This window comes from Jaculus jaculus, chromosome 1, assembly GCF_020740685.1.
Source record: "Jaculus jaculus isolate mJacJac1 chromosome 1, mJacJac1.mat.Y.cur, whole genome shotgun sequence".
Lineage (NCBI taxonomy): Eukaryota > Metazoa > Chordata > Mammalia > Rodentia > Dipodidae > Jaculus > Jaculus jaculus.
The window spans coordinates 328,350,476-328,374,669 of NC_059102.1; the positions used below are offsets into that span (position 1 = coordinate 328,350,476).

At 39.6% G+C, this 24,194-nt stretch overlaps 1 protein-coding gene across 2 annotated transcripts in view; it reads right to left on the reverse strand.

Moving 5' to 3' along the window:
* Window positions 1-269: 269 nt before the first annotated feature.
* The window catches only part of Brox (BRO1 domain and CAAX motif containing), a 32,537-nt gene continuing 8,612 nt past the window's right edge, over window positions 270-24,194 (reverse strand). For both annotated transcript variants that reach the window (XM_045131459.1, XM_004653235.2), the window contains exons 5-13: window positions 21,311-21,406; window positions 12,645-12,717; window positions 10,982-11,087; window positions 10,066-10,155; window positions 8,409-8,494; window positions 6,017-6,098; window positions 5,142-5,292; window positions 3,566-3,725; window positions 270-2,756 (exon numbers count right to left, since the gene is read on the reverse strand). In XM_045131459.1, coding sequence (XP_044987394.1) covers window positions 2,670-2,756; window positions 3,566-3,725; window positions 5,142-5,292; window positions 6,017-6,098; window positions 8,409-8,494; window positions 10,066-10,155; window positions 10,982-11,087; window positions 12,645-12,717; window positions 21,311-21,406 — 931 coding nt within the window. In that variant the 3' untranslated portion in view covers window positions 270-2,669. The remainder of the gene's footprint in view (window positions 2,757-3,565; window positions 3,726-5,141; window positions 5,293-6,016; window positions 6,099-8,408; window positions 8,495-10,065; window positions 10,156-10,981; window positions 11,088-12,644; window positions 12,718-21,310; window positions 21,407-24,194) is intronic.

Genomic DNA, 24,194 nt, shown 5'->3' on the forward strand with positions numbered 1-24,194 from the left:
TCACTCTAGGACATAAGCAATGGCTCATAGTGGATAAGGCCACGCGGCGACAGACAAGCGGATCACACCTGCATCCTTCACATTAGGAGACAGCAATTACCAACAGAGAGAAATAGAAACCAAACAGGTCAAGCAGTGAATATTAACTGACTCACAAAACAAAACTGATGCAAATGTATTTGCCATTTAAAAATATTACTGTGACTAAGAATTTACAATGCATTAACTGTTACTGGCTTAGTGTTAAAAACTTCAAATTCCAATGAAAATATAAGTAAAATTGGTTTTATTTTCATAAACAAAAAGATCAATCATTATGCACAGTTAGCAGAAGTAGCATGTTAGATGTCATTGCCTGGTATGAAATATATGCAACTGTTAATACAAATAGATCCATCTCTTTACAGTCTTCATGCAATTTCTTCTCATTTAGTAATTTCCCAAAATTACCAATACCACTTCAAAACTACATAAAGGGCCACATTCGTCATATAGTGTTACATCTGCAGATGATTTATTATCTGACCACGGAAATGTTGCCAATTGTGGACTTACCATACCTGCACTGGCCACATTTTACAGAAGCACCAGATGTACTGTGTGTAATTCATGTGTGGTAGCTTAACCCACAAAAGTCTTGACATGAAAACTTATTAGCCAGGCTAATGAGCACTACTACCTAACACACACAGGTCTTAGCTAGCGTTAAGTGCTATTTAAAGTTTTGTCAGTAAATGGCATATAGTTGCAGGTGACTGTATAGTAAGGACCACCAAGAGTCAAATTTATTAGAATATTTTTTCTATAGGCAGCAAAATAAAAACTTAATACCCATTCAGTAATTATTCCAAACATTCTGGAAACTACAGCTTCAAATATTAAGTATTAGACTACAATGGTAATTAGCATTTCCATATACTAAAATGCACTGATCCTATGTAGCTTTTTAAAAGGAATGTGAACAATGATCTATGGTTTAAGTAGTAACTTGATAATCTTGATTGCTAGACAGGCTATTCATTCTTCAAAAGGAAATAGAGATTCCCATTTCAATTTATGCAGACTTTTTACTTTTTTTTTTTTTTTGGTTTTTCGAGGTAGGGTCTCACTCTGGTCCAGGCTGACCTGGAACTCACTATGGAGTCCCAGGGTGGCCTTGAACTCACAGCGATTCTCCTACCTCTGCCTCCCGAGTGCTGGGATTAAAGGCGTGCGCCACCACGCCCGGCTTCCCTATTTCTTACGGGGTTGCTGGGGCTGTGTGGCTGTAATGGTTTAACTAAGTGCTCAGCACACTGGTGCATAGTAAGCACTCAAATGCCACTACTATAATTCCTATTTCATGAGCCAATCTACACTTGTAAGAGGAAGACTAGCACCCCAGAATATCAACCAGGATCAACCTACATACAACGTGTGATTTTTGTAAGTATTACACACCTACCATTTCCCAAGTTTGTATACATACCTAGACAAACTGTTCAAATATTATGCTCCATTTTTAAAGAACATACTACTATCCATGTCTATTTTCCAACTTTTTGCTAAGGCCTTTGGCCTAAAGCAATACAATTCTGACAGGATATATACATATGTTAGAAAACCATATTTTTAAAATTTACACTGAAATTAGGTAACAAAAGGCATTTTCCTAAAACTTTTTTAACCAAGAAGTTACCAGTGTAACTCAGGACAACCTATCTTGTTTGACTTCATAGTTTTTTCTTTACATCATGCAATTATTTCTCTTCTTCAATGAACATCTTTCATTCTTCCGGTCTCCCTTTTTATAGAAACACTAAGTGCTAGTACAAAGTTCTCCCCTTTAGTAAAAAATTCTTTAGAAAAAGTCTCTGTAAAAATCACGTGGGTGATTGAAGGGACAGGAGGAAGCGCAGGTCACCAGGACACAGCGCTTAGAAAGTCTCAGCACACCCAGTGGCACTGATTCTGGTAAACACTGCTTTTCAAGTAAATTCTAGATGTTGATATATGTAAAGAAGGGATTTGTTTTTGAAGGGTTTCTGATCTTAACTGCAAATGACTTTTTCCTACCAGAAAAGACAGATGAATGACTCAGAACTTAACAAGTCAGTGGTACAGTTAACACAGCTGAGAGGAAAAAAACCCTTTACTATTGAAGACAAATTCTTGTCATTCTTCTGGTATTAAAGAAGGAAAATAAAGGTTTCTGTGAAGGCAGAAAAACGTACCTGAAACTTACAACCTACAGCATAAAACAGATCCAACCCACATAGACCCTTCAGAGACCCAAAGAATCCTTCCAAATGTCCTGGTTAAAAGGGAATCTGAGCCAGGCATGGTGGCACACACCTTTAAATCCAGTGCTCAGGAGGCAGAGGTAGGAGGATCACTGTGAGTTCAAGGTGACCTTGAGAGACAACATAAATGAATTCAAGGTCAGCCTAGGCTAGAGTGACACCCTACCTCAAAAATAACAACAAAAAACTTAAAAACACACACACATACACAAAAAGTATGGAAACAAAGCATGAAACATGTGTTAGAAATCAGGAATGAATAAAGTAAGTCCAATTCCTTCTGAATTTAATATTTTTTTCTACAGGCATCCGAGAAATCAAGAAATTTAAGCTGAAGTTCTCGGCTTATCTGCTCTAATAGGAAAGACAAGTTTAAGTTCGCATTGTTTAGGAAATGGAGCAGCCAGTGTCCTTCTGAGGTTTGATATCTGGTTCTTTCACAGGCTTGACTTCATCTTCTGGCTTGGGTTTGGCCTAGGGAGAAAGAAATACTGTGAACATGCAGATGAAGCCCCAGGAAACACCACTTCACAACTTCAAGCAGAGCTACACTGACTTCAAAACACTAGGGTTTGCCATACTATTCCAGAAGCTACACAGAAATTTAAGATGCTCCCAACAGGCAACCTAGGCTGCATGGTAACAAGTCAGGCTATAGTACTCCTACTCCACACTCTTGAGGGGGGAGAAGTGTAATCAAATCCCAGCATATAGAACCCTAAAGTTTATAAATAATATGTGGCAGTAATGAGTAACTTTAGGGCATTATGTTAGATGTGCTTGTAAACCCCATACAAAGAAAGCTAGTTTCAGAAATAATGGCACTGGAAGAATTGAAATTACACAAAAATCCAATACTAAGGGAGAAACTAACTGCAAATACCTCCCCACTCCTTGCGTAAAATCCTGACTTTTGGCAGTTGAATGTTGATTTACAGCCATGATGTACTTAGCTATAAATGAATAAAAGCATTTTTATTTTACTCCTGGATGATTCATGGAAGGCTAGTATGAGATCAAACCTTCCTTTATAAACCCTGCAACTTGCTACACCTAGAAGAGTGTTTCCGTGGAAATATAGGCATGGATCACCTCTTCTCCCACGAAGAAGGTTCTCAAAGAAGGCCCTGCCAAGTTGTAAGAATGGGAGATAATACAAAAAAAATCAGAAGACAATGAAGGTCTAGGAGCTATGCCTGAAAGCTTTTACAATAGACATATCAAACACCAAAATTAGCTACTTGAACAAAAATATGGATCACTGAAAAAGCCCAGTCTCATACGCTATCATCCTTGGGTCTCTTCGTGAGATCAAATGCAGCCAATGCTTCTGGTGTCCACTGAGCATTCATAGGAGGAAATTCAAAAGGCACAGGCTCCACCAGCCCGTAATTTGCTTTGAGTTCCAGTTGTGGAGCCTCTGTTGGAATTTTTTGAAAGTAACTGTGAAAAGCAATTGAAATGGTGGGTCAGTAATTTCTTCAATAACTGAGTGCCTAGTATGTTTAAGGCCTATGGTAAGTAGGAGACTAGACTTCTGCCTCATACAGCTCACAGATGGACAGGTAAGAAACTGAAGAGCCCCATCATTTTCAGTGCAATGTAAATGAAGCTGTAGGAATATAAACTGCCGTGAGAGTATAGAGGGGCAATGAGGCTAGATTTGGGGGACTCAACGACCACTTCCAGAGGAAGTGATAAAAACTGAACAGAGTATCACAGGAAGATGATAGATAAAAGACAAATTTGATTCGACCACCCTACAAAGGTGGTGAACTACAGTTTGTGCACTGATTTAATAATGGTCCTGAAAAGACTAGAAAGAATCATGAGAAAATTAATTTTCTTGTTTTATAGTTGGCAGGGAAGCAAAGTTAAATAAAGATTTTATAAGAATTTCCTAAGTGAAATGAGCTATATTCACAATTCATGTAGAGATTAAAACCATTTTTTACAATATATTTTTAAAATTTTTATTTATTTGAGAGAGAGAGAATAGGTGTGCTAGGGTCTCTAGCCGCTTCAAACAAGCTCCAAACACACGTACCACCTTGTGTATATGGCTTATGTGGGTCCTGGGGAATCAAACCTAGGTCCCTTAGCTTTGTGGGCAAGTACCTTAACCATTAAGCCATCTACTCAGCCCTAAAACCTGTTTTTAAAAAACATTTATTTGAGAGAGAGAGAGAGAATGGGTGTGCCAGGATCTCTAGCTCCTGCAAACAAACTCTAGATGCATGCACTACCTTGTGCATCAGGCTTATGTGGGTAGTGGCAAAATTCAACCTGGGTTCTTGGGCTTCAATAGGCAAGTGCCTTAACTGCTGAGCCATCTCTCCAGCCCTAAAACCCGCCCCCCTCCCCAATGTAGGGTCTCACTCTAGCTCACCTTGAACTCATGGTGAACCTCCTACCTCTGCCTCCCAAGTGCTGGGATTAAAGGCATGCACCACCATGCCCGGCTCCTAAAACCCATTTTTAAAAAATATTTTTTTTAATTAATTTATTTATTTGAGAGTGACAGACACAGAGAGAAAGACAGACAGAGGAAGAGAGAGAATGGGCGTGCCAGAACTTCCAGGCCCTGCAAACGAACTCAAGACGCGTGTGCCCCCTTGTGCATCTGGCTAACGTGGGACCTGGGGAACCAAGCCTCGAACCGGGGTCCTTAGGCTTCACTGGCAAGCGCTTAACCGCAAAGCCATCTCTCCAGCCCCTAAAACCCGTTTTTAATGCCATCACTATAGACAGATGAAAACATCCTCATACTCCAACTTTATCACTAATAAAATGTTAAACTTAGACAATTTAAGATAAAACCTTGGGAACAGAGACTAACAGAAACAGTGATATACTCACATAAAACCATTTTCCCTCTGACATTTTTCCAGGGTGTTCTTCACAAGGTTTCCAAGTTTCCTGAAGAACAAGTGTCCTGAAGGCTTGACCGTTGGCCCAGGCCCTTTAGTTTCTCCATACTCTTTGCACAGTGCTTCTGCTTTCGCATACACTGCAGTGAGAGGGGAAGGTGCTTTACAAGACGCAAGCGCTGCTCACTGACCCTGACGGCCTTCAGTGAGACAGGAAACCAAGACGACTTCCACCGCTCTCATTGGTGGAACAGCCAGCCCAGGAACACTAAGTGGAAACGAGCTTTTTCTACACTTTAAATTTACAAGTGTTTTTGACTTCTTCCAATTACTTTGGCCCATCCCTACTCCCTTTCATGAATTCAGCCAAAATCTATTTGTTCTCCTTGATGATGAAACTTTTTTTTTGAGGTTTTTTTTTAATTTTTATTAACATTTTCCATGATTATAAAATATATCCCATGGTAATTCCCTCCCTCCCCACCCCTACACTTTCCCAGATGAAACTTTTTTTTTTTAATTTTTTTAAAATTTATTTGAGAGCGACAGACACAGAGAGAAAGACAGATAGAGGGAGAGAATGGGCGCGCCAGGGCTTCCAGCCTCTGCAAACGAACTCCAGACGCGTGCACCCCCTTATGCATCTGGCTAACGTGGGACCTGGAGAACTGAGCCTCGAACCGGGGTCCTTAGGCTTCACAGGCAAGCGCTTAACCGCTAAGCCATCTCTCCAGCCCCCCTTTTTTTTTTTTAATTTTTTTTAAATTTATTTGAGAGCGACAGACACAGAGAGAAAGACAGATAGAGGGAGAGCCAGATGAAACTTTTTTAAAAAGGAGTTAAATTTCTGAAAGCAAAACTTACATTTTTCTGCTTCTTGGAGAGACCTGATCGCTTCTCCACACTTATCACTAGCCAATAAAGTCTGACCATGGTAACAGTATGCCTGGTAAAAGAAGCACATTTTTATTCATCCTCTCCCTAAATTTACATAGTGTTCCCTGTTGAAATATTACTGTGACCCTTAAGAGTTGACTATAGTAAGCTTTTGTTCATCTCTGCTTATACAAAAAGTGGAATTAAGTTGGGCATGGTGGCGCATGCCTTTAATCCCAGCACTCGGGAGGCAGAGGTAGGAGGACCACTATGAATTCAAGGCCACCCTGAAACTACAGAGACTACAAGGCTACAGTAACACCCTACTTAAAAAAAAAAAAAGAGAGAAAAATGGGAAGGTCAGGGTCTTTAGTCACTGCAAATGAACTCCAGATGCTTGTGCCACCCTGCGCATCTGGGTTTATGTGGGTACTGGGGAACTGAACCTGGGTCCTCTGGCTTTGCAGGCAAGTTTAACCACTAAACCATCTCTCCAACCCAACCTTTTAGCTATGCTATGAAAGCAAATGTTGCTAGTGAAATCTGCTTTTAAAATTAGGACATAAGAGCCGGGCGTGGTGGCACACGCCTTTAATCCCAGCACTCGGGAGGCAGAGGTAGGAGGATCACTGTGAGTTCAAGGCCATCCTGAGAATGCAGAGTAAATTCCAGGTCAGCCTGAGCTAGAGTGAGACCCTACCTCAAAAAAACAACTACAAAAAAAAATTAGAACATAAGAGCCAAGACTGCTCAGGGGTTATAGGAAATTGCTTGCAAAGCCTACTGGCCCATGTTCAATTCCCTCACCATCCACGTAAATCCAGATGAGCTTTCATTTGTAGACTCAAGAAACCCAGGCATGCCCCTTCCCGTATACATACATGTGGCAAGTAAATAAATAAATATTCAAAAGTAAAATAAAATAAAGACATAAAGGAAGAGGTTATTGGGGCTGGAAAGATGGTCTAACAGTTAGGGTGCTTCCTTGCAAAAGACCCAGGTTCAATGCCCTAGAACCCATGAAGGCCAGAAGCACAAGGTAGCAAATGTGTCTGGAGTTTGTTTCCAGTGGCTGGGTGCATGCTCATTTTATCTGCCCTCCTTAAATAAATAAAAAAAATATTATGTTTAGGTGTAAGTTTGTTTTGTTGTTTTCTTTTCAACAGTGCCTCACTCTGTAGTCCAGGCTACCACAAACTCAGGATCCTCTTATCTCAGCCTCTTGAGTGCTGGAGTTACAGGGCTGCATTAACATAGCCAGTGAGGCAAGGATTACAGGTTTTAAAAGAAATGAGGCACTGTGCAACTTTACTCTTTCTTTCTTTCTTTTTATTTATTTAGTTAGCTTTGGCTTTTCAAGGTAGGGTTTCACTATAGCTCAGGCTGACCTGGAATTCACTATGTAGTTTCAGGGTGGCCTTGAACTTGTGGTGATGCTCCTATCTCTGCCTCCTGAGTGCTTGCATTAAAGGTATGTGCCACCATGCCTGGCTTCACTTTTTTTTTTTTTTCCATTATTTTATTCTGGGGAGTCAGAGAAAGAAAAAGAGAGAAAGAGAGAGAATGAGAATATGGGTGTGCCAGGGCCTCTAGTAAATGAACATGACCCATGAGCTGCCTTGTGCATCTGGCCTTCATGGATACAAGGGAATCGAACCCGGTTCCTTAGGCTTCACAGGCATGCTAAGCCATCTCTGCAGCCCAGCTTTACTCTTTAAAATGTCTCCATCAATAGAGATTGCACATGGCCTTAGGTGGTAGTATGTTTAAAGCAGATTATAATAAGTAAAAACATTTCCTCAGACCTGAAAAAGGGTTCGGACAGTCTCTCACATGATACTAATTTTAACAAGCGTGGTTAGCAGATCTTCTAAAATGGTGTATGCTGATGGTCCTTTCCCAGCTCAGCCAATCCTCACTGGGTGCCATTCTTTACGACAGAATCCTTCTCAATGGACAAGATAAAACAACCAAGGGAATGCTCAAGAATTATCTGGCCTGAATAGGAGCTATGACTCACTGTGTGATATTCTTTTTTATTTTTTTTATTTTTATTAACATTTTCCATGATTATAAAATATATCCCATGGTAATTCCCTCCCTCCCCACCCCCACACTTTCTGTGTGATATTCTTTAAGACAGAATCCTTGTCAATGAACAAGATAACACATGCAAGGGAATGCTAATCTAGCCTGAATGTGGGCTGCGACTGCACTTCAAGTCTAAGACTCCGCTCCATCCCTGTCCATTCACCTACCTAACCATGGCTGCAGAGTCAGTGGGTGTTACTGACAGCTGCCCACGATTTGCATACTGCTAAGGAGGAGTCTGGTGACATGAGAAAGTAAAGTCATTGTCTTTAAGGCTATTAATACTTACATAAGCTGTGTAGAAACACATTTTCAAGTGCAGGTATTTTCTCCATTTAGCAGAATATGCCGGCTCCAAACTGGATAAAGTATGATCTAAAGTTACATTTTAAAAAGCAAAATATAATTTCACCCTGTTTCACTAGAAGATTTTTAGTTCATGTGTTCTAGTGTTAAAAGCAAAATGCCATCTAGTCAAAATTAAAATTTTTATGCATTTAAAAGTCCCTCCAACTCTATCTACTTCCTCAACTTCCTACCTCTTTTCTTGGTCAAAGCTTTTATTATTTCCTCCTAAGACTTTAAGAATTCCTACAAAAGTGCTATACTACTGCTTCACAGCGCATGCCCAACTCTATACCCTATAACCATACAGACTTGCTATGGAAATTCTAATCCAACCAAATCAGATGGCAGGTCTTTTAATGGGTCCCAAACAGCAACATAACCAAGGCTAAACTTTTTAGACAGACTACCAAATCAATTATTATTACTTTATCAGTTCTTAACCTTACACATGCATACTTTCCCAGTCTTTTCTCCTTTCATTCATCCTGTTTTTTTCATTATATCCAACTGTCTGAAAGTCCCAGAATGGTCTCAGTTCTTATGCCTGTATGTGCCATAAACTAGACCATATGCGTCCTAAGCAACTTAAAACTTCTCCACATATTTCAAACTGAAGAGACATCTTTCCTCTAGCGTCTTCTCTAGCATGCTCCAAATGTTCATTCAGGTTTCCACTTCCTGATGGCTTTTCTCCTTCCCTGGACTGTGAATCTATTCTACTCAGCACCTAAAATAGCAGTCTTCAAACAGAACACAGGCATAGTTACCAGATCATAAGAACTGAGTTTTGGTGCACACTTTCTACACATTGGCAGTTACAGGTTGGTCACATAAAACCTTTTGAGTTTCAGTTTCTCATCTAAGTAAGGAGAAGAATTATATAATTACTTAGTTTAGTTTTGAGGTTAGACCAGCAAGTGCTCTACAACTAATCGATATCACCAGCTGGTATTTTCCTTTTTTTTTTTTTTTTTGGTATTTCGAGGTAGGGTCTCACTCTAGCCCAGGCTGACCTGTACTTCACTATGGAGTCTCAGGGTGGCCTCAAACTCATGGCAATCCTCCTACCTCTGCCTCCCGAATGCTGGGATTAAGGCGTGTGCCACCACGCCTGGCTTCTGGTATTTTACTTTTTTTTCTTTTCATTTTTTTTTTTTTTTTCTTTTTCAAGGTAGGGTCTCACTCTAGCCCAGGCTGACCTGGAATTCACTATGCAGTCTCAGGGTGGCCTCGAACTCACGGCAATCCTCCTACCTCTACCTCCCAAGTGCTGGGATTAAAGGCATGCACCACCACGCCCAGCTTGGTATTTTACTTTTTGAGACAGGGTCTCACAGACTGGTCTAGGCTGGCCTTGAGCTTACTCCAGCTCAGACAGGCCCTGATACAATTTTACTGTCTAAGCCTTCAGGGCAGCAAGGAGTCCAGGCCTATGCATTGGGCCCAGTCTCTTTTCCTTACTTTAAACAAGATGAACAAAATAATGAAGATATTCAGTTTTACAATGGAAAATCTGAGAATCTTGTTTTGTTTCCTTTTCAGCCAAGAACAAGTAAGTGGAAAAGTCTTCAGACTGAGAGAACAAGAGATCAGCTTACCTGCTCTTTGATAGAAACTGGCGGTTTCATATGCCAGAGCAGCAATGAGTCCAGGGGCATGCTTGAGTTCAATGGCCCGGGCAATTGTTACTGTGATCAGCACCCAATGAAAGGAATCCGTAAGTAAGTTTGTATCCATTCATGGGAAGTTCCATGAAAAGAGCAAAAGACAATCTGATGCTCTTTTTTGGGACTTTCATACTCCCCTCCCCGCCAGGTAGGGTCTCACTCTAACCCAGGCTGACCTGGAATTCGCTGTGTAGTCTCAGGGTGGCCTTGGAACTCACAGAGATCCTATCTCTGCCTCCCAAGTGCTGGGATTAAAGACATGTGCCACCACGCCCGGCCCTCACAGTAATTCTTAAAAACTGAAACCCAAATATAGATAATCCAATTTTTTTAAGGAGTTTTTTTAATTATTTATTTGAGAGACAGAGACAAATAGTGAGAGAGAAAATGGACATGCTAGGGGCTCTAGCCACTACAAACTCCAGACACATGCACCAACTTGTGCATCTGGTTTACAAGGGTTCTGGGGAATGAAATCTTGGTCCTTAGGCTTCACAGGCAAGTGCCTTAACCACTAAGCCCTTTCTCCAGTCCAAGGAGTAAGTTATTTTTAATCTAAAAAAAAGTCATTCTCTCCCTCATTAAAAAAAGTTAATTCAGTAGCAAAATTACACATTTAGCAATATCCTATTAAAAAAGATGTGTGCAATAAAATATATGGGAAAGTCAATGTCGAGATTTTGCAAAAAAAGCTACAAGAATAGACTAGCGTACAAGTCAAACCCTAATAAACCCAGGGTTAATAGAATGATATCAAATTAATGAAACAGACATACTATTTAAGAAAAAAAAAAATCAAATGTCAATATAAAGGTTCTTAAAACCAGTCTTGCAGTATCTAGGATACCTTCTTGAGCTTCCGCCTGACACTGGATGATGTAAGCCTCTATGAGCCGTGCCTCTAAGTCCCTCCCCTTTTCTGCTGGGGTAAGAAGCCTGGGGATATGGCTTTCCTGAGAAAGAAAATAAGCAGAAAACAAGGACGTCAAATTCATTTACTAATCTGTTTGTACTGCAAGCTATGTGTCCTTGATAGGTGTGATGCATGGAGATAGAGGGTGACAGCAGGTGTCTTCCTCAATAACTCTCGTCCTGACGTACTGAGACCAGGTCTCCCGTGAACCAAGTTCAGGATCCAGCTAGGTTAGTTAGGAGCTTGCCCTCCGGGGTGGTGCTGGGGTCCAGCTCTGGTACTTAGGCAGCAAGTGCTTTTCAGACTGAGCTGTCACCCTAGCCCCTTAAATTTTGTTTTAGCCACGGAAGTTATGGCATTCAACTTAAGAACTTACTAAAAAATTAGGACACAAGCAAAATTATGTAACAGAAGCAACAGTAAGCTTACAGAGAACATAGGCCTGTGTAGTAAAACTTTTATAAAATAAGAAATTCAGAAGCAAACTTTGGGCTAGGGATAGAATGCTTAGCCAGCATCATACCACACTTACAACTCAGAAAGTATTTAGCTGCAATAGCAGCCAAAACTCCCTTCTGAATGATAACCTGAATTCTCATTCACATTACTAACTAAAGGTAAAAAGAAAATACAATTCTACACCTCATTTGGGATCACAGCTTTTAGTCACTGTAAAAGCATCTTATACTGAACAAAATTCAATGCTGGCCTCCCGGAGGCCTTAGCAAATAGAAGATTAATCAGAATGAAGCAGCACAGCCTTCTTGTTAAATAAAAGACACATAATTCTTTCTGAGTTCCCGTCACATCTCCAGGCTTTTAATATAATTAGGTTGCAATGACTGCCCCTTCAGGGTTTCCATGGACACTGGAAGTTCAGTTCTGGGGAACTGTGACTGCTTTTTGCAAGTGTTATGAAGAGCAATGTAAAAATAGTGAGAATACTATTTGTTTTATATTCACCTATCATTTCATGAAAGAGAAAAATAAGTAGTGTCATAACTTTAATGTTCTACTTCTGACAAGACTGGGCATATTCAGGGTAGTAGAGCTGTAGACTCATTTTGTACTTCTAACAGTCACTGACCTTAAACACAAAAATGGACATATCAGTTCAGGAACTGGTGGTATTCAACATTATAGCTACGGTATCAGAATGCACAGTATTATCCTAACAGAATAAATGGTACTATTGTGTGAGCAGTCCACATCCCTAGTCTCAACCATTCAAATCAAACATAACTGAAAACATTGCAATTGAGGTGAACATGCCAACTTGTCCCTTGTCCATCATTTCCTACATAACACTGCGTGAGAACGAGTCACCCAACACTCACACTGTGTTGACAAGTGAGAGGTGATCTAAAGTATAAAGGACACGCCCGGTGATGTGCAAGGACTACACCACTCTAAAAATGGAGCTCGCACGCTGGGATGGCAGGCGGGAGAGCCAGCTTGCCCTCTAGCCAGTGCCCTGCAGACACTGGAGGGACTGGTATACTAATGCTTTTCACACAATGGAGTAACTCAGCTGCCCACAGCCAAAGCTGTTCAAGAACTAAAGTACCAGCTACGCACACGCACACACACTTCTTACCTTTAAATGTTTAAAAATCCCGGCAGCAATTTTGAGACTTCGATGGACTTCTTTTGCTTCATCTTCTGTGACACTGAAAGACAGCACTCTGTTACACTGGGTTCTAACGTAACACTAACGCAGGGACAGAAAACCAAACTGGTTACTTGTGTCTCTCAATCTAGTTTTCTTCCATTAAAAAAAAAAAAAAAAAAATCTGGGGCTGTAGAGATGGCTTAGTGATAAGTGCTTGCCTGTGAAGCCTAAGGACCCGGGTTCGAGGTTTGATTCCCCAGTATCCACATAAGCCAGATGCACAAGGTGGCACATGCATCTGGAGTTTGTTTGCAGTAGCTGGAGGCCCTGATGCACCCATTCTCTCTATCTCTCTGTCTGTCGCTCTCAAATAAATAAAAATAAACAAAAAAATCTACTTTTAACAACTCAAAAGTAAAAAATAAATACACTGAACACAGTCTTATTTTTCCTTTTAGACTCTTCTGTCACAAACAAAGCACTATATTACTTAACACATCTATAACGGTAATGTGGTCATACACACTACTTGGCTCATTTTAATCATTTACATCAGCACAAACAATTCAATCTTACTGTTAAATGGTTGCGTCTGTTGATACATACACACGGATGAATCACAGTCTGTCCATTTCCTATGCTGCATTCATTTTAAGTTATGTGAAAAATTGTCTCACTTTCTTTGAAATTCTTTATTATAGTCTTTCTAAACATCTCTTCACATATTTATCAGCTTGCTGTATTTTTTCCTAACTTCTTGTTCATGTCCTTTATTTTCAGTTGATTTGGAATTTACTGACTTTTAAGATTATGCATTATAAAAGGGGATAAGTTATCATAAACACTGCAATGTTTTTGACCAATTTAAATTTGTTTTATAACTTTGTTAAGGACTTCTGGGTAAGATGGCAGCATAGGAGCCATGCCAAACCAGCCTAGGGAGGGAGTTAAGCAAAACCACAGCAAAATACACTATTCTTCCAAAAACCTGCAGTTGTATAGGTTTTTATTAGCCACAGAGGAGAAGCAGGAGAGACCAGTGTCTACCAGAAAGGAGGAAAACGGCCAGAATCCTGCTAAGATGCTTGCAGCCCCAAGCAGCAACAGCAGAGACCAAAGAGATTTTCCAATCTCATCAGCCTCCTCGCAGAGTCAAGAGATGTGAAGGAGACAGTGGAGATCAGTTAATGAGCTACTGACTGAAAGGGATACAGGAGGGACAAGCTAAGCAGTTCCAGTACGACTCCAGGCTTCCTGCACTTTCCCATCCCCCAACCATCAGAACCGCGAACCTCCAGACATCCAGAGAATGCATCCATGCCCCCATGGCAAGTCATCCAGCGCAGCTGATCAGAACTCCAGCTCCACAGCACAACATGGGGGACCAAGGTGGGTACTGAGCATTGGTGAGATTAGAAGCCACCCCAAAAGGCAATGAGGCCAGCAGACAAAAAAGCAGATACATAGGCCGGGCGTGGTGGCGCACGCCTTTAATACCAGCACTCAGGGGGCAGAGGTAGGAAGATCACCCTGAGTTCAAGGCCACCCTGACACTACATACTGAATTCCAGGTCAGCCTGGGCTAGAGTGAGACCCTACCTCAAAAACCAAAAAAGATAAGGGGGGAAAAAAAAAGAGAGAGAGAGAAAAGCAGATACATAGGCCTGCACTGGAAGTGCTAATCTCACTTTCCATGTCAGGGCAGGCGGGTTATGGGTTACATATTCTTGGGTAGCTTTACCATTCTCGATTAAGCAGTATTTGGGGGTTGACTATTATTGTCACTGATGCTTTCAAATTCACAGGGTCTGATTCAGATCAAGGCTGACCTGGAACCCATTTCAGAACAGAAATCTCAACCTCCCACCTGACAGGATTAAGGGTGTAGAGCAACACACACCCTCAGGGATTTTGGTTTTACAAGGTTATCTGTTTGTTTCAATCCCCACACTTGCACACTCTGTGCTAGTTTTTATTCAATGTCTATATTCCTCAGTTTAATTTTAAAATGTGACAGTAAACTGTTTCACCCAGCCCTCTACAATATTGAGTAGCAGGCAAACTCAACACCTAGGATTACTTCTGTGGTTCGACTGAAGTACAAGAGCTACACTTGGCACCATACACTTGTATCCTGAAGGTATGTAAAGTTGGGTCTCCACATCTAAGAACACTGCAGATAAGTAGGAAAGCACAAGCATCAAATCAACTCAGGATGCAAAAGTTGATACATCATAATACAAAGAACACAGAGGCTCAAAAGACAATACGATCCCACCAAAAATTATTAACTCCATCAGAAATGACACTCAACGAGACTGTTTTAGATGAAATGCCTGACAAAGATTTCAAAAACAAATGATTTTATCTATGCTCAAAGAAATCAAAGGAATCAAAGAAGAAAACAAACTCCTGCAAGAGAACCCAGGAAACCAGCTTAATGAAATAAGGAGGTCATTACAAGACATGAGTAAGGAATTAGAAATACTAAAGAAAAACCAGGCAGAAATACTAGCACTGAAAAACATAATCAGTCAAATAAAAAGCACTGTGGAAAGTCTCACCAGTAGAATGGATGAAGGAGAGGACAAAACAGTTAAACTAGAAGACCAGGTGGCAGATCTAATACAGTCCAACAAAGAGCGAGACAAGCTAATAGGAAGGTATGAATGGGAATTTCAAGATACTCAGGACACTGAAAAGATCAAACATAAGAATTCAGGGTATAATAGACGGAGAAGAATTTCACTCCAAAGGCATAGTAGGTACTTTCAACAAAATCACAGAAGAAAATGTTCCCCAAACTGGGGGAAAAATGCCAATGTAGATACAAGAAGCTTTTGGAACACCAAACAGACAAAACCTGGAAAGAACCTCTCCTTGCCATGTTATAATTAAGCTACTAAACACACAAACCAAAGAAAATATATTGAAAGCAGTTAGAGAGAAAAAGCAAGTCACCTACAAAGGCAAGCCCATCAGAATAACAGCAGATGACTCAACACAAACTTTAAAAGCCAGAAGGGCTTGGAATGATGTATTCCAAGTTCTGAAAGGTAACAACTGTCAACTAAGATTACTTTATCCTGCAAAGCTATCTATCCAAATTGATGGAGAAATAAGGACATTCCACAATAAAAACAGGCTAAAAGAATTTATGAGAACTAAGCCAGCTCTACAGAAAATACTGGAAGGATTCCTTCAGCTGAAGAGAAAGCAAAACACAAACATGAACAAACAGGAAAAAATTAACCACACTCAAGTAACAGTTAAAACAAATGAGTAAAGGGAAAATAGGAAGCACTACAAAAAAGTAAGAATGGAGAGGAAAAATACATACCTTTCAATAACAACTCAGTATCAATGGCCTCAATGACCCAACCAAAAGATACAGGCTTGCAGACTGGATTAAAAGGCAGGATCCTGCCATTTGTTGCCTCTAGGAAACTAATTTCTCAATAAACAGACATCATCTTATGATGTAAGGATAGAAAACAGCATTTCAAGAAAATGAGCCTAAGAAACATGCAGGTGTTGCTATCCTAGTATCTGACACGACAGACTTCAAACCAACACTAGTGAGGAAAGATAAAGAAGGTCATCTTATACTGATTAAAGGAACACTCCAACAAGAAGACATTATAATCCTAAATGTATATGCACCTAATGTGGGGGCTCCCAATTTCATCAAACACTATTAGATTTAAGATCACAGATAACACCAAATACAATTGTAGTGCGTAACTTCAATACCCTACTCTCATCAACTGACAGGTCATCCCAGCAAAAAATAAGCAGACATCTGGATTAAATGATAACATGGAACAAATGGACCTACCAGATATATACAGAACATTCCATCCAAATGCTGTAGAATATACATTTTCTCAGCAGCGCATGGAACACTCTCCAAAATAGACCATATATTAGGACACAAGTGAATCTTAACAAATACAGGAAAATTGAAATAATCCCTTGTATTCTATATGACCACAATGGTATTAAACTACAATTATCAGCAACAAGAAAAACTACAGAACATACACAAATTCATGGAGACTAAAAAATACACTATTGAATGATGAATGGGTCATTGAAGAAATAAAAAAGGAAATCAATAAATTCACAGAAGCAAATGATGATGAGAATACAGCAAACCAAAACCTTTGTGACAAATGAAGGCAGTCCTAAGAGGGAAATTTAGAGCCCTAAGTGCCTATATTAAGAAATTATAGAGTTCATAAGTAAACAATTTAATGCTTCACCTTAAGGCCTTGGAAAAAGAAAGAGAAGGCAAACCAAAAATCAGTAGACAGAAAGAAATAATAAAGATTAGGGCAGAAATTAATAAAATAGAAACCAAAACCAAACAAACAAACAAAAAACAATTTAAGGAGATAGATTATTACTACTCAATGAACCACTAATTATAAGACAAAGGGACTATTACTACTCAGTGAACCACTGGTTATAAGAAAAGGAGATAGGATAATTTAATTTGACTTTCAATCTAAATCTAAGATAATAAATTTTATCATAGAAATGTCTGTCAGTTTTACAAAAATCTCATATTATGACAAGTGTTTTAATACTGTAAAAAAGTTAAATTTTAATTGTGTGGAAGTATTCACTTTGTTGCCCAGTTCATCTCTATATCTTGGTTCTCACAATTGAATACTTGCCTTCGCCTCACTTAGGCCTTCCCCCTCCCTGTAATCTGTTCTTCTACTTACATATATACAATACCATACCCTTAAGTCCACCCCTCTCCTTCCTTTCTTATAGCTCTTCATAGCTTACTGGTCTCAGCTACCAATTTTTACTACAACTCACACAAGTCTGAGCATTTGTAACTAGGATCCACATATGAGAGAGAACATGCAATTTGGCTTTCTGGGCCTGGGTTACCTTACTTAGTATAATCCTTTCCAGATCCATCCACTTCCTGCAAATTTCACTTTTCTTTACCACTGAATACAATTCCATTGTGGGCACATGAGATCAAACCTGGGTCTTCATTTTTATGTCTCAAATGTTCTTACTAACTCAGCTATGTCCTCATACTTGAAATCCTTTTAATATATATATATACTTTAAAAATAGATGCAGATCCTAAGGAGAGAGCTGCCCCAACATACCTCAAAAGGGGCCTAACTGAAACTAAGGACAATTGGCGAAACAAGCAAGGATGATGTTTTCCTGATGAACCAGATACCAGCACAAAGGGGAAGGAGACCAACACAGGGAAAAATCAACTCCTACCAAATTAGAGATCCAGAGATTCAGAGGGCCCCAACACCTCAGGACTGAAGCAGACAAAAAATGAACCCAACATGGCTCAGGGAAATTTTGCGGAAGAGGGGGCAGAAAGAATGTCAGAGTCACATGTTGGGTCATGATATGCAGAGACATTTATCGTACCAATAACTGTGGGCTAACTCCACAATGCACGATCCATTTACATCAACAAGGAGGGTCCAATGGGAGGGGGTAGATCATGGATGAGCCTAAACAATGGTACCAAACTGCCTGTATTTGCTGAAAAGAAAACTAATAAATTAAATTGAAAAAAAAAAAAAACAATTCAAAGAATCAATGAAACAAAGAGTTGTTTCTTTGAAAAATAAAAATGATTAATATCCTTAGCAAATCTGACCAGAGAGAGGAGAGACAAAAATTAATAAAATTAGAGATGAAAAAGTTATCATTATTACAGATACCAAGGAAATTTTAAAAATCATAAGGGCATACTTTAATAGCATATGTGCCACTAAGTTTGAAAATATGAAAGAAATGGATGATTTTCTTGATTCATATGACCTACCAAAAGTAAAACAAGAACAATAAACCATTTAAATAGACCTATAACAAGTACAGAGATCCAAGCAATTATAAAAAGTCTCCCAACCAAAGTCCAGGCCCAGATGGATTCCCTGGTGAATTTTACCACACCTTCATGGAAGAACTAACACCACTGTTCTTCAAACTTTTCACTGAAATAGAAAAGAAAGGAATCCTACCGAACTCCTACGAAGCCAGCATCACCCTGATACCAAAACCAGAACAAAAGAAACAAATTACAGACCAATCTCCCTCATGAACATAGATGCAAAAATTCTCAATAAAATATTGGCAAATAGAATACAAGAATGTATCAGAAAGATTATTCACCCCAACCGAGTAGGCTTTATCTCAGAGATGCAGGAATGACTCAACATATGCAAATCAATAAATGTGGTACATTATCTAAATGGACTTAAGGACAAAAATCACATGATCACCTCATTAGATGCAGAAATGGCATTCAACAAAATCTAACATCCCTTCACGGTAAAAGTCCTATAGAAACTGGAAATAGAAGAAACTTATCTCAACATAATAAAGGCTATTTATGACAAACCTACAGCCAACATAATAATAAATGGAAAAAAACATGAATCTTTTCAACTAAATTCAGGAACAAGATAAAGGTGTTCATTGTCCCCACTTTAATTTAATATATTACTGAAGTCTTAGCCACAGCAATAAGGCAGGAGACACTCATAAAAGGGATACAAATTGGAAAGGAAGAGATAAAATTATCATTATTTGAACATGATGTGATTCTATTCATAAAGAACACTATAAAGACTCTACCAACAAACTGTTAGAGATGATAAAACACTTTTAGCAATGTAGCAGGATACAAAATAAACACACAGAAATCCCTATATACTAACAACAAACATGTGGAGGACGAAATCAGGGAATCTCTCCCATTCACAATTGCCTAAGTAATGATGATGATGATGATAATAATAATGTACCTTGGAATAAGCCCAACTAAGGAAGTGAAGGATCTCTACAATGAGAACTTTAAAACATTCAAGTGAGAAACCATAGAAGACACTAGGAAATGGAAAGACATCCAATTTCTTGGACTGGAAGAACCAATATTGTGAAAATGTCAATTTTTTTTTTTTTTTTTTTTTTTTGAGGTAGGGTCTTATTCTGGCTCAGGCTGACCTGGAATTAACTACGTAGTCTTGGGTGGGCTCGAACTCACGGCAATCCTCCTACCTCTGCCTCCCGGGGGCTGAGATTAAAGGCATGTGCCACCACGCCTGGAGAAAATGTCAGTCTTCCCAAAAGCAATGTACACAAACACATAGACCAATGGAACAGAACAGAGAACCCAGATGTTAATTCAGGCAGCTACAGCCATCTGATTTTTGTCAAAAATATTCATTGGGTAAAAGATAGCCTCTTCATCAAATGGTGCTGGAAAAACTGGATATCTATATGTAGAAGGATGAAAATAGATCCTTGTTTCTCTCCATGCACAAGCATCATGTCCAAATATGATGGAGAATGGAATTTCAAAGGGGAAAGTGTGGGGGGGGAGGGAATTACCATGGGATTTTTTTTATAATCATGGAAAATGCTAGTAAAAATTAAAAAAAAAAGAATCATGTACAAATGGATCAGGTCCTTAATATTAGACCTGAAACTCTGAAACTGCTAGAGGAAAAGGAAAGGGAAACCCTTCAACATATTGGCATAGGCAATGACTTTCTGAATATAACCCTAATTGCTCAGGAAATAAAACCACTAATCAACCACTGGGATCTCATGAAACTGCAAAGCTTTTGTACAGCAAAGAATACTGTGAATAACGCAGAGACAACCTACAGAATAGGAGAAAATCTCTGCCAGCTACACATCCGACAGAGGATTAATATCCAGAATAATCAAAGAACTCAAAATACAAAACAATAAAAAATCAAACAACCCAATTAAAAGTGGGCTATGGAACTAAATAGAGAGTTCTCATCTTAGGAAATACAGATGGCATATAAACATCTAAAAAAGTGTTCTACATCCTCAGCCATCAGGGAAATTGCAAATTAAAACTACTTTGAGATTCCATCTCACTCCTGTCAGAATAGCTAACAACAAGAAAACAAAGAACAATAAATGTTGGCAAGGATGGGGGGGGGAGGGGGGGAACCCTTCTACAATGTTGGTGGGAATGTAGTCTGGTGCGGCCATTGTGGAAATCAGTGTGGAGTTTCTTGAGACAGCCAAAAATAGATTTTCCATATGATCCAGCTACAGCACTCCTAGGCATATATGCCAATGGCTCTTCTCACTACCTGAGAGATACTTGCACAACCATGTTGCTATCCACGACCCCACAGTGCCTAGCACTATCTTCACATGACCCTCGTAAAGGAGGAAAAGATGATGACATCAAAATAAAAGAGAGACTAGTGGAGAGAGGGAGGGGATATGACGGAATGTAGATCTGTGAAGGGCAAAGTGGGGGAGGGGAGGGAATTATCATGGTTTATTTTCTGTAAGTACGGAAACAGTCAATAAAAAGGAAAAGGAAAAAAACTTCGTTAAGAGTGCTTCTACACAGTCAAGTGTTCATTTAAAAAGCATTCTTGGTTTGTGGTCTTATTTAGAAACTTTTCCTATGACTAGATTATGTAACTGTTTTCCCTTTTAAAATTAGGCTGCATAAATCGAATATTTAGCGTAATTCTAGTATTGAATTTACGAGACAATCAATTTTTTACTTATCTAAATCAGTCGAGACTTAAATAATGAAAGTCAATATAACTAAAAGATTACATATATACATATATATTTCCTTTTTAACTTACTTTTCTTTTCCAGCCAGTCTTGAAGCGTATTTGGTATACCATAATGCTACATTAAATCCCATAGAAATTAATTCAAAAACAGCATCCTGCTGGGCACTGGAATGAAAAAACACAATCGAATTTAGCCCATCATTTATTAGTATACTTCTGCATGAAGGCTACTGAATACCCAATAGGTATACTACCCAATACATGTGTGTCTACACATGCATACATATATATGTACATACACATGCAGATATACAGAAATGGATCTTGCCTTCAATATGGAGATAAGACACACAATCATTAACAATGAATAGCTAAAGTGGTCTAGTATGTACCATATACTTAATAATAAACATGAGAATGAATAGCAGTTCCCAAAGTTTCCTTTACATACAGTAGCTTTCTAGGATGATCTCTGAGAGTCAGAAAGCCCACGTTACAGTCCCCAAAATATTTTTAAAAATAAAATTTTTTTAAATTTTACATAAGAGGGAGAGAGGCGGGGGTGGGAAACTGGTCACACCAGCTTCAATGAACTCCAGACACATGTGCCACCTTGCCCATCTGGCTTACATGGGTTGGGGGGGGGGGTGGAACCTGTGTCCTTTGGTTTCTCAGGCAAATACCTTAACCACTAAGGTACTCCCCAGCACCCAAAAATTTTTTTTTTTTTTTTTTAGTAAATACTGAATTTGATTCCAAAACAGACTTTTTTTTTTTTTCCTCACAAAATATACTTAGGCCAGGTGTGCTAGTGCACGCCTTTAGTCCCAGCACTTGGAATGCAGAGGTAGGATAGCTGGACTTGGGCCAGCCTGGGACTACAGAATGAATTCCAGGTCAGCCTTGGCTAGAGAGAACCTACCTCAAAAACAAAGTAACATAGTATTAACATTCAGGCTATAGTGATTTAAAGAGGGTGATATGGCTGGTAAAGAACCTGAACTGTGCTTCCAAGTATGGCTAGGAAGGAAGCAAAAGGACAGGCAGGTGAGGTATCGATGCGGTTGCCACACCAAAGTCTTCTGAGGAGCAGACTCAAGCTCCCGGCTGTGACTTCTCCAGCACCAGGACCAAAAAAAAAAAAAAAAAAAAAAGACACACGTGTGTATTTAAAACTGGTCCATGCTACTCGAGTGGAATAAGTATCATGCAAAAAAGAATTCAAGAAAATGGTCAAAATGAAGCAAAGCTGCAAATTTTGAGTTAAGCTAATCAGCATTCTACCCGGACAAATGTCTTGAAAAGAAGTCATTTTACATCTGTTTCTTTTAGATCCTATTACCAATGATGACATAAAGACAGCAGGCAAAACCACACTAAGTAAATAAGCTATCAACACCAAATATATCCATCATCATTCATAGAAGAGCTCATTTATCTCAAAAGTTAAAGAGAGTAAAATAACTCCTGATGCAGGTAAAGAAAAGTTACTTGGAGGCAAGAACAATCTAGATTATGATACAACTTCAAAATTTTTTAAAATTAATTGAGAGAGCAAGCAAGTGAGTACATGGGTTTGCCAGGACCTCCTGCCACTGCAAACAGCAGTCTTAACTAAAATACAATTCCTTAATTTTGGAAGGAAAACAAAGTGATCACAAAAGCAAAACAAAACAAAAGTCTCAGAAAGCTGTAACAGCCAAGCATACTAAAATGTGGAAAGAGGAATGGGGAGATGGGTCAGTGGATAAAACACTTGCCACATATGAGGGAGTACCTGAGTTCAGATCGCCAGACATCACATAAGAAGAGTTAGCAGGTATGGTGGTGCACGCCTTCAACCCCAGCAAGAAGGAAGCAGAGGTAGGAGGACTGCTATGAGTTCAAGGCCAGCCTGGGCTACACAAGACCCTAACTCAGGGGAAAAAAAAAAGTGGAAAGGATACAGATCCTAGCTTTGAACTTTTGTACTTGTGAGTTCGAGTAACAGTCAGTAACAGAGACCAGGAAGCTAGAAAGAGGCCCAAGGAAGATGGGGGGAGAGGGGGGCAGTTTAAAGGGAGAAGATAGTAGGTATGTATGTAAGCAGAAGGGCCTAACACTGGGGTAGAAAGGTCTAAAAGGGGTCCAGGGAAGGGGATGGAAGAGAGGAGGGGGTGGCAGGCAGGCTAATCAAAATGAAAGATTTTAAGAATCAGCTACATGGAAACCCACTTCTTTGTGAGCTAATTTAAAAACATAATTTTGTTTTGTTTTGTGTTGGTTTTGGTTTTGTAAGGTAGGGTCTCACTCTAGCTCAGGCTGACCTGGAATTCACTATGTACCCTCAGGGTGGCCTCGAACTCTCAGCGATCCTTCTACCTCTGCCTCCCGAGTGCTGGGATTAAAGGCGTGCGCCACCACACCCGGCTTAAAAACATAATTTTGAAAAAGATGATTTTGGGCAGAAGTACCCTTCTATGGGTACCTATGGTGCCCAGAAACCATAGGTTGTTACAGGAAATACTCAATGCCAGATTTGGGTATCTCCCAATGAATTGTTAATTAGGAAGGCTTCCGAGGCCCTCAAAATAACGCAAAAGCCATTGCCAATGCTCTTAGTTGATCCACAAGAACTCAACACCACTTGCTTTAGTTGCAGCATAGTGAGAAATCAAGCTAGAGCTGAGATAGAAGCTTCCTAATTGCAGACTAGATGTCATAGTGCAGAGAGGAGCTATTAGCCTGTTGGAGGAGAAAAGTCATTAATTAGCAAACTTAGCCAGCAGTGGACCAAGCAAGCTATACAAGATGTGCCCACTAGTGCAATAGTGGTATGTCTGTCATGGGAGTAACCAACTGCTCTTCACCTGGATTGAAGTCCATCCCATGGAAGGAGATTCATGACCAATATTGAAAACCTACCTATGGTCAGGAAGGTCATAAGCCCTAGAGAGGAAGAGGAAGCCACTAC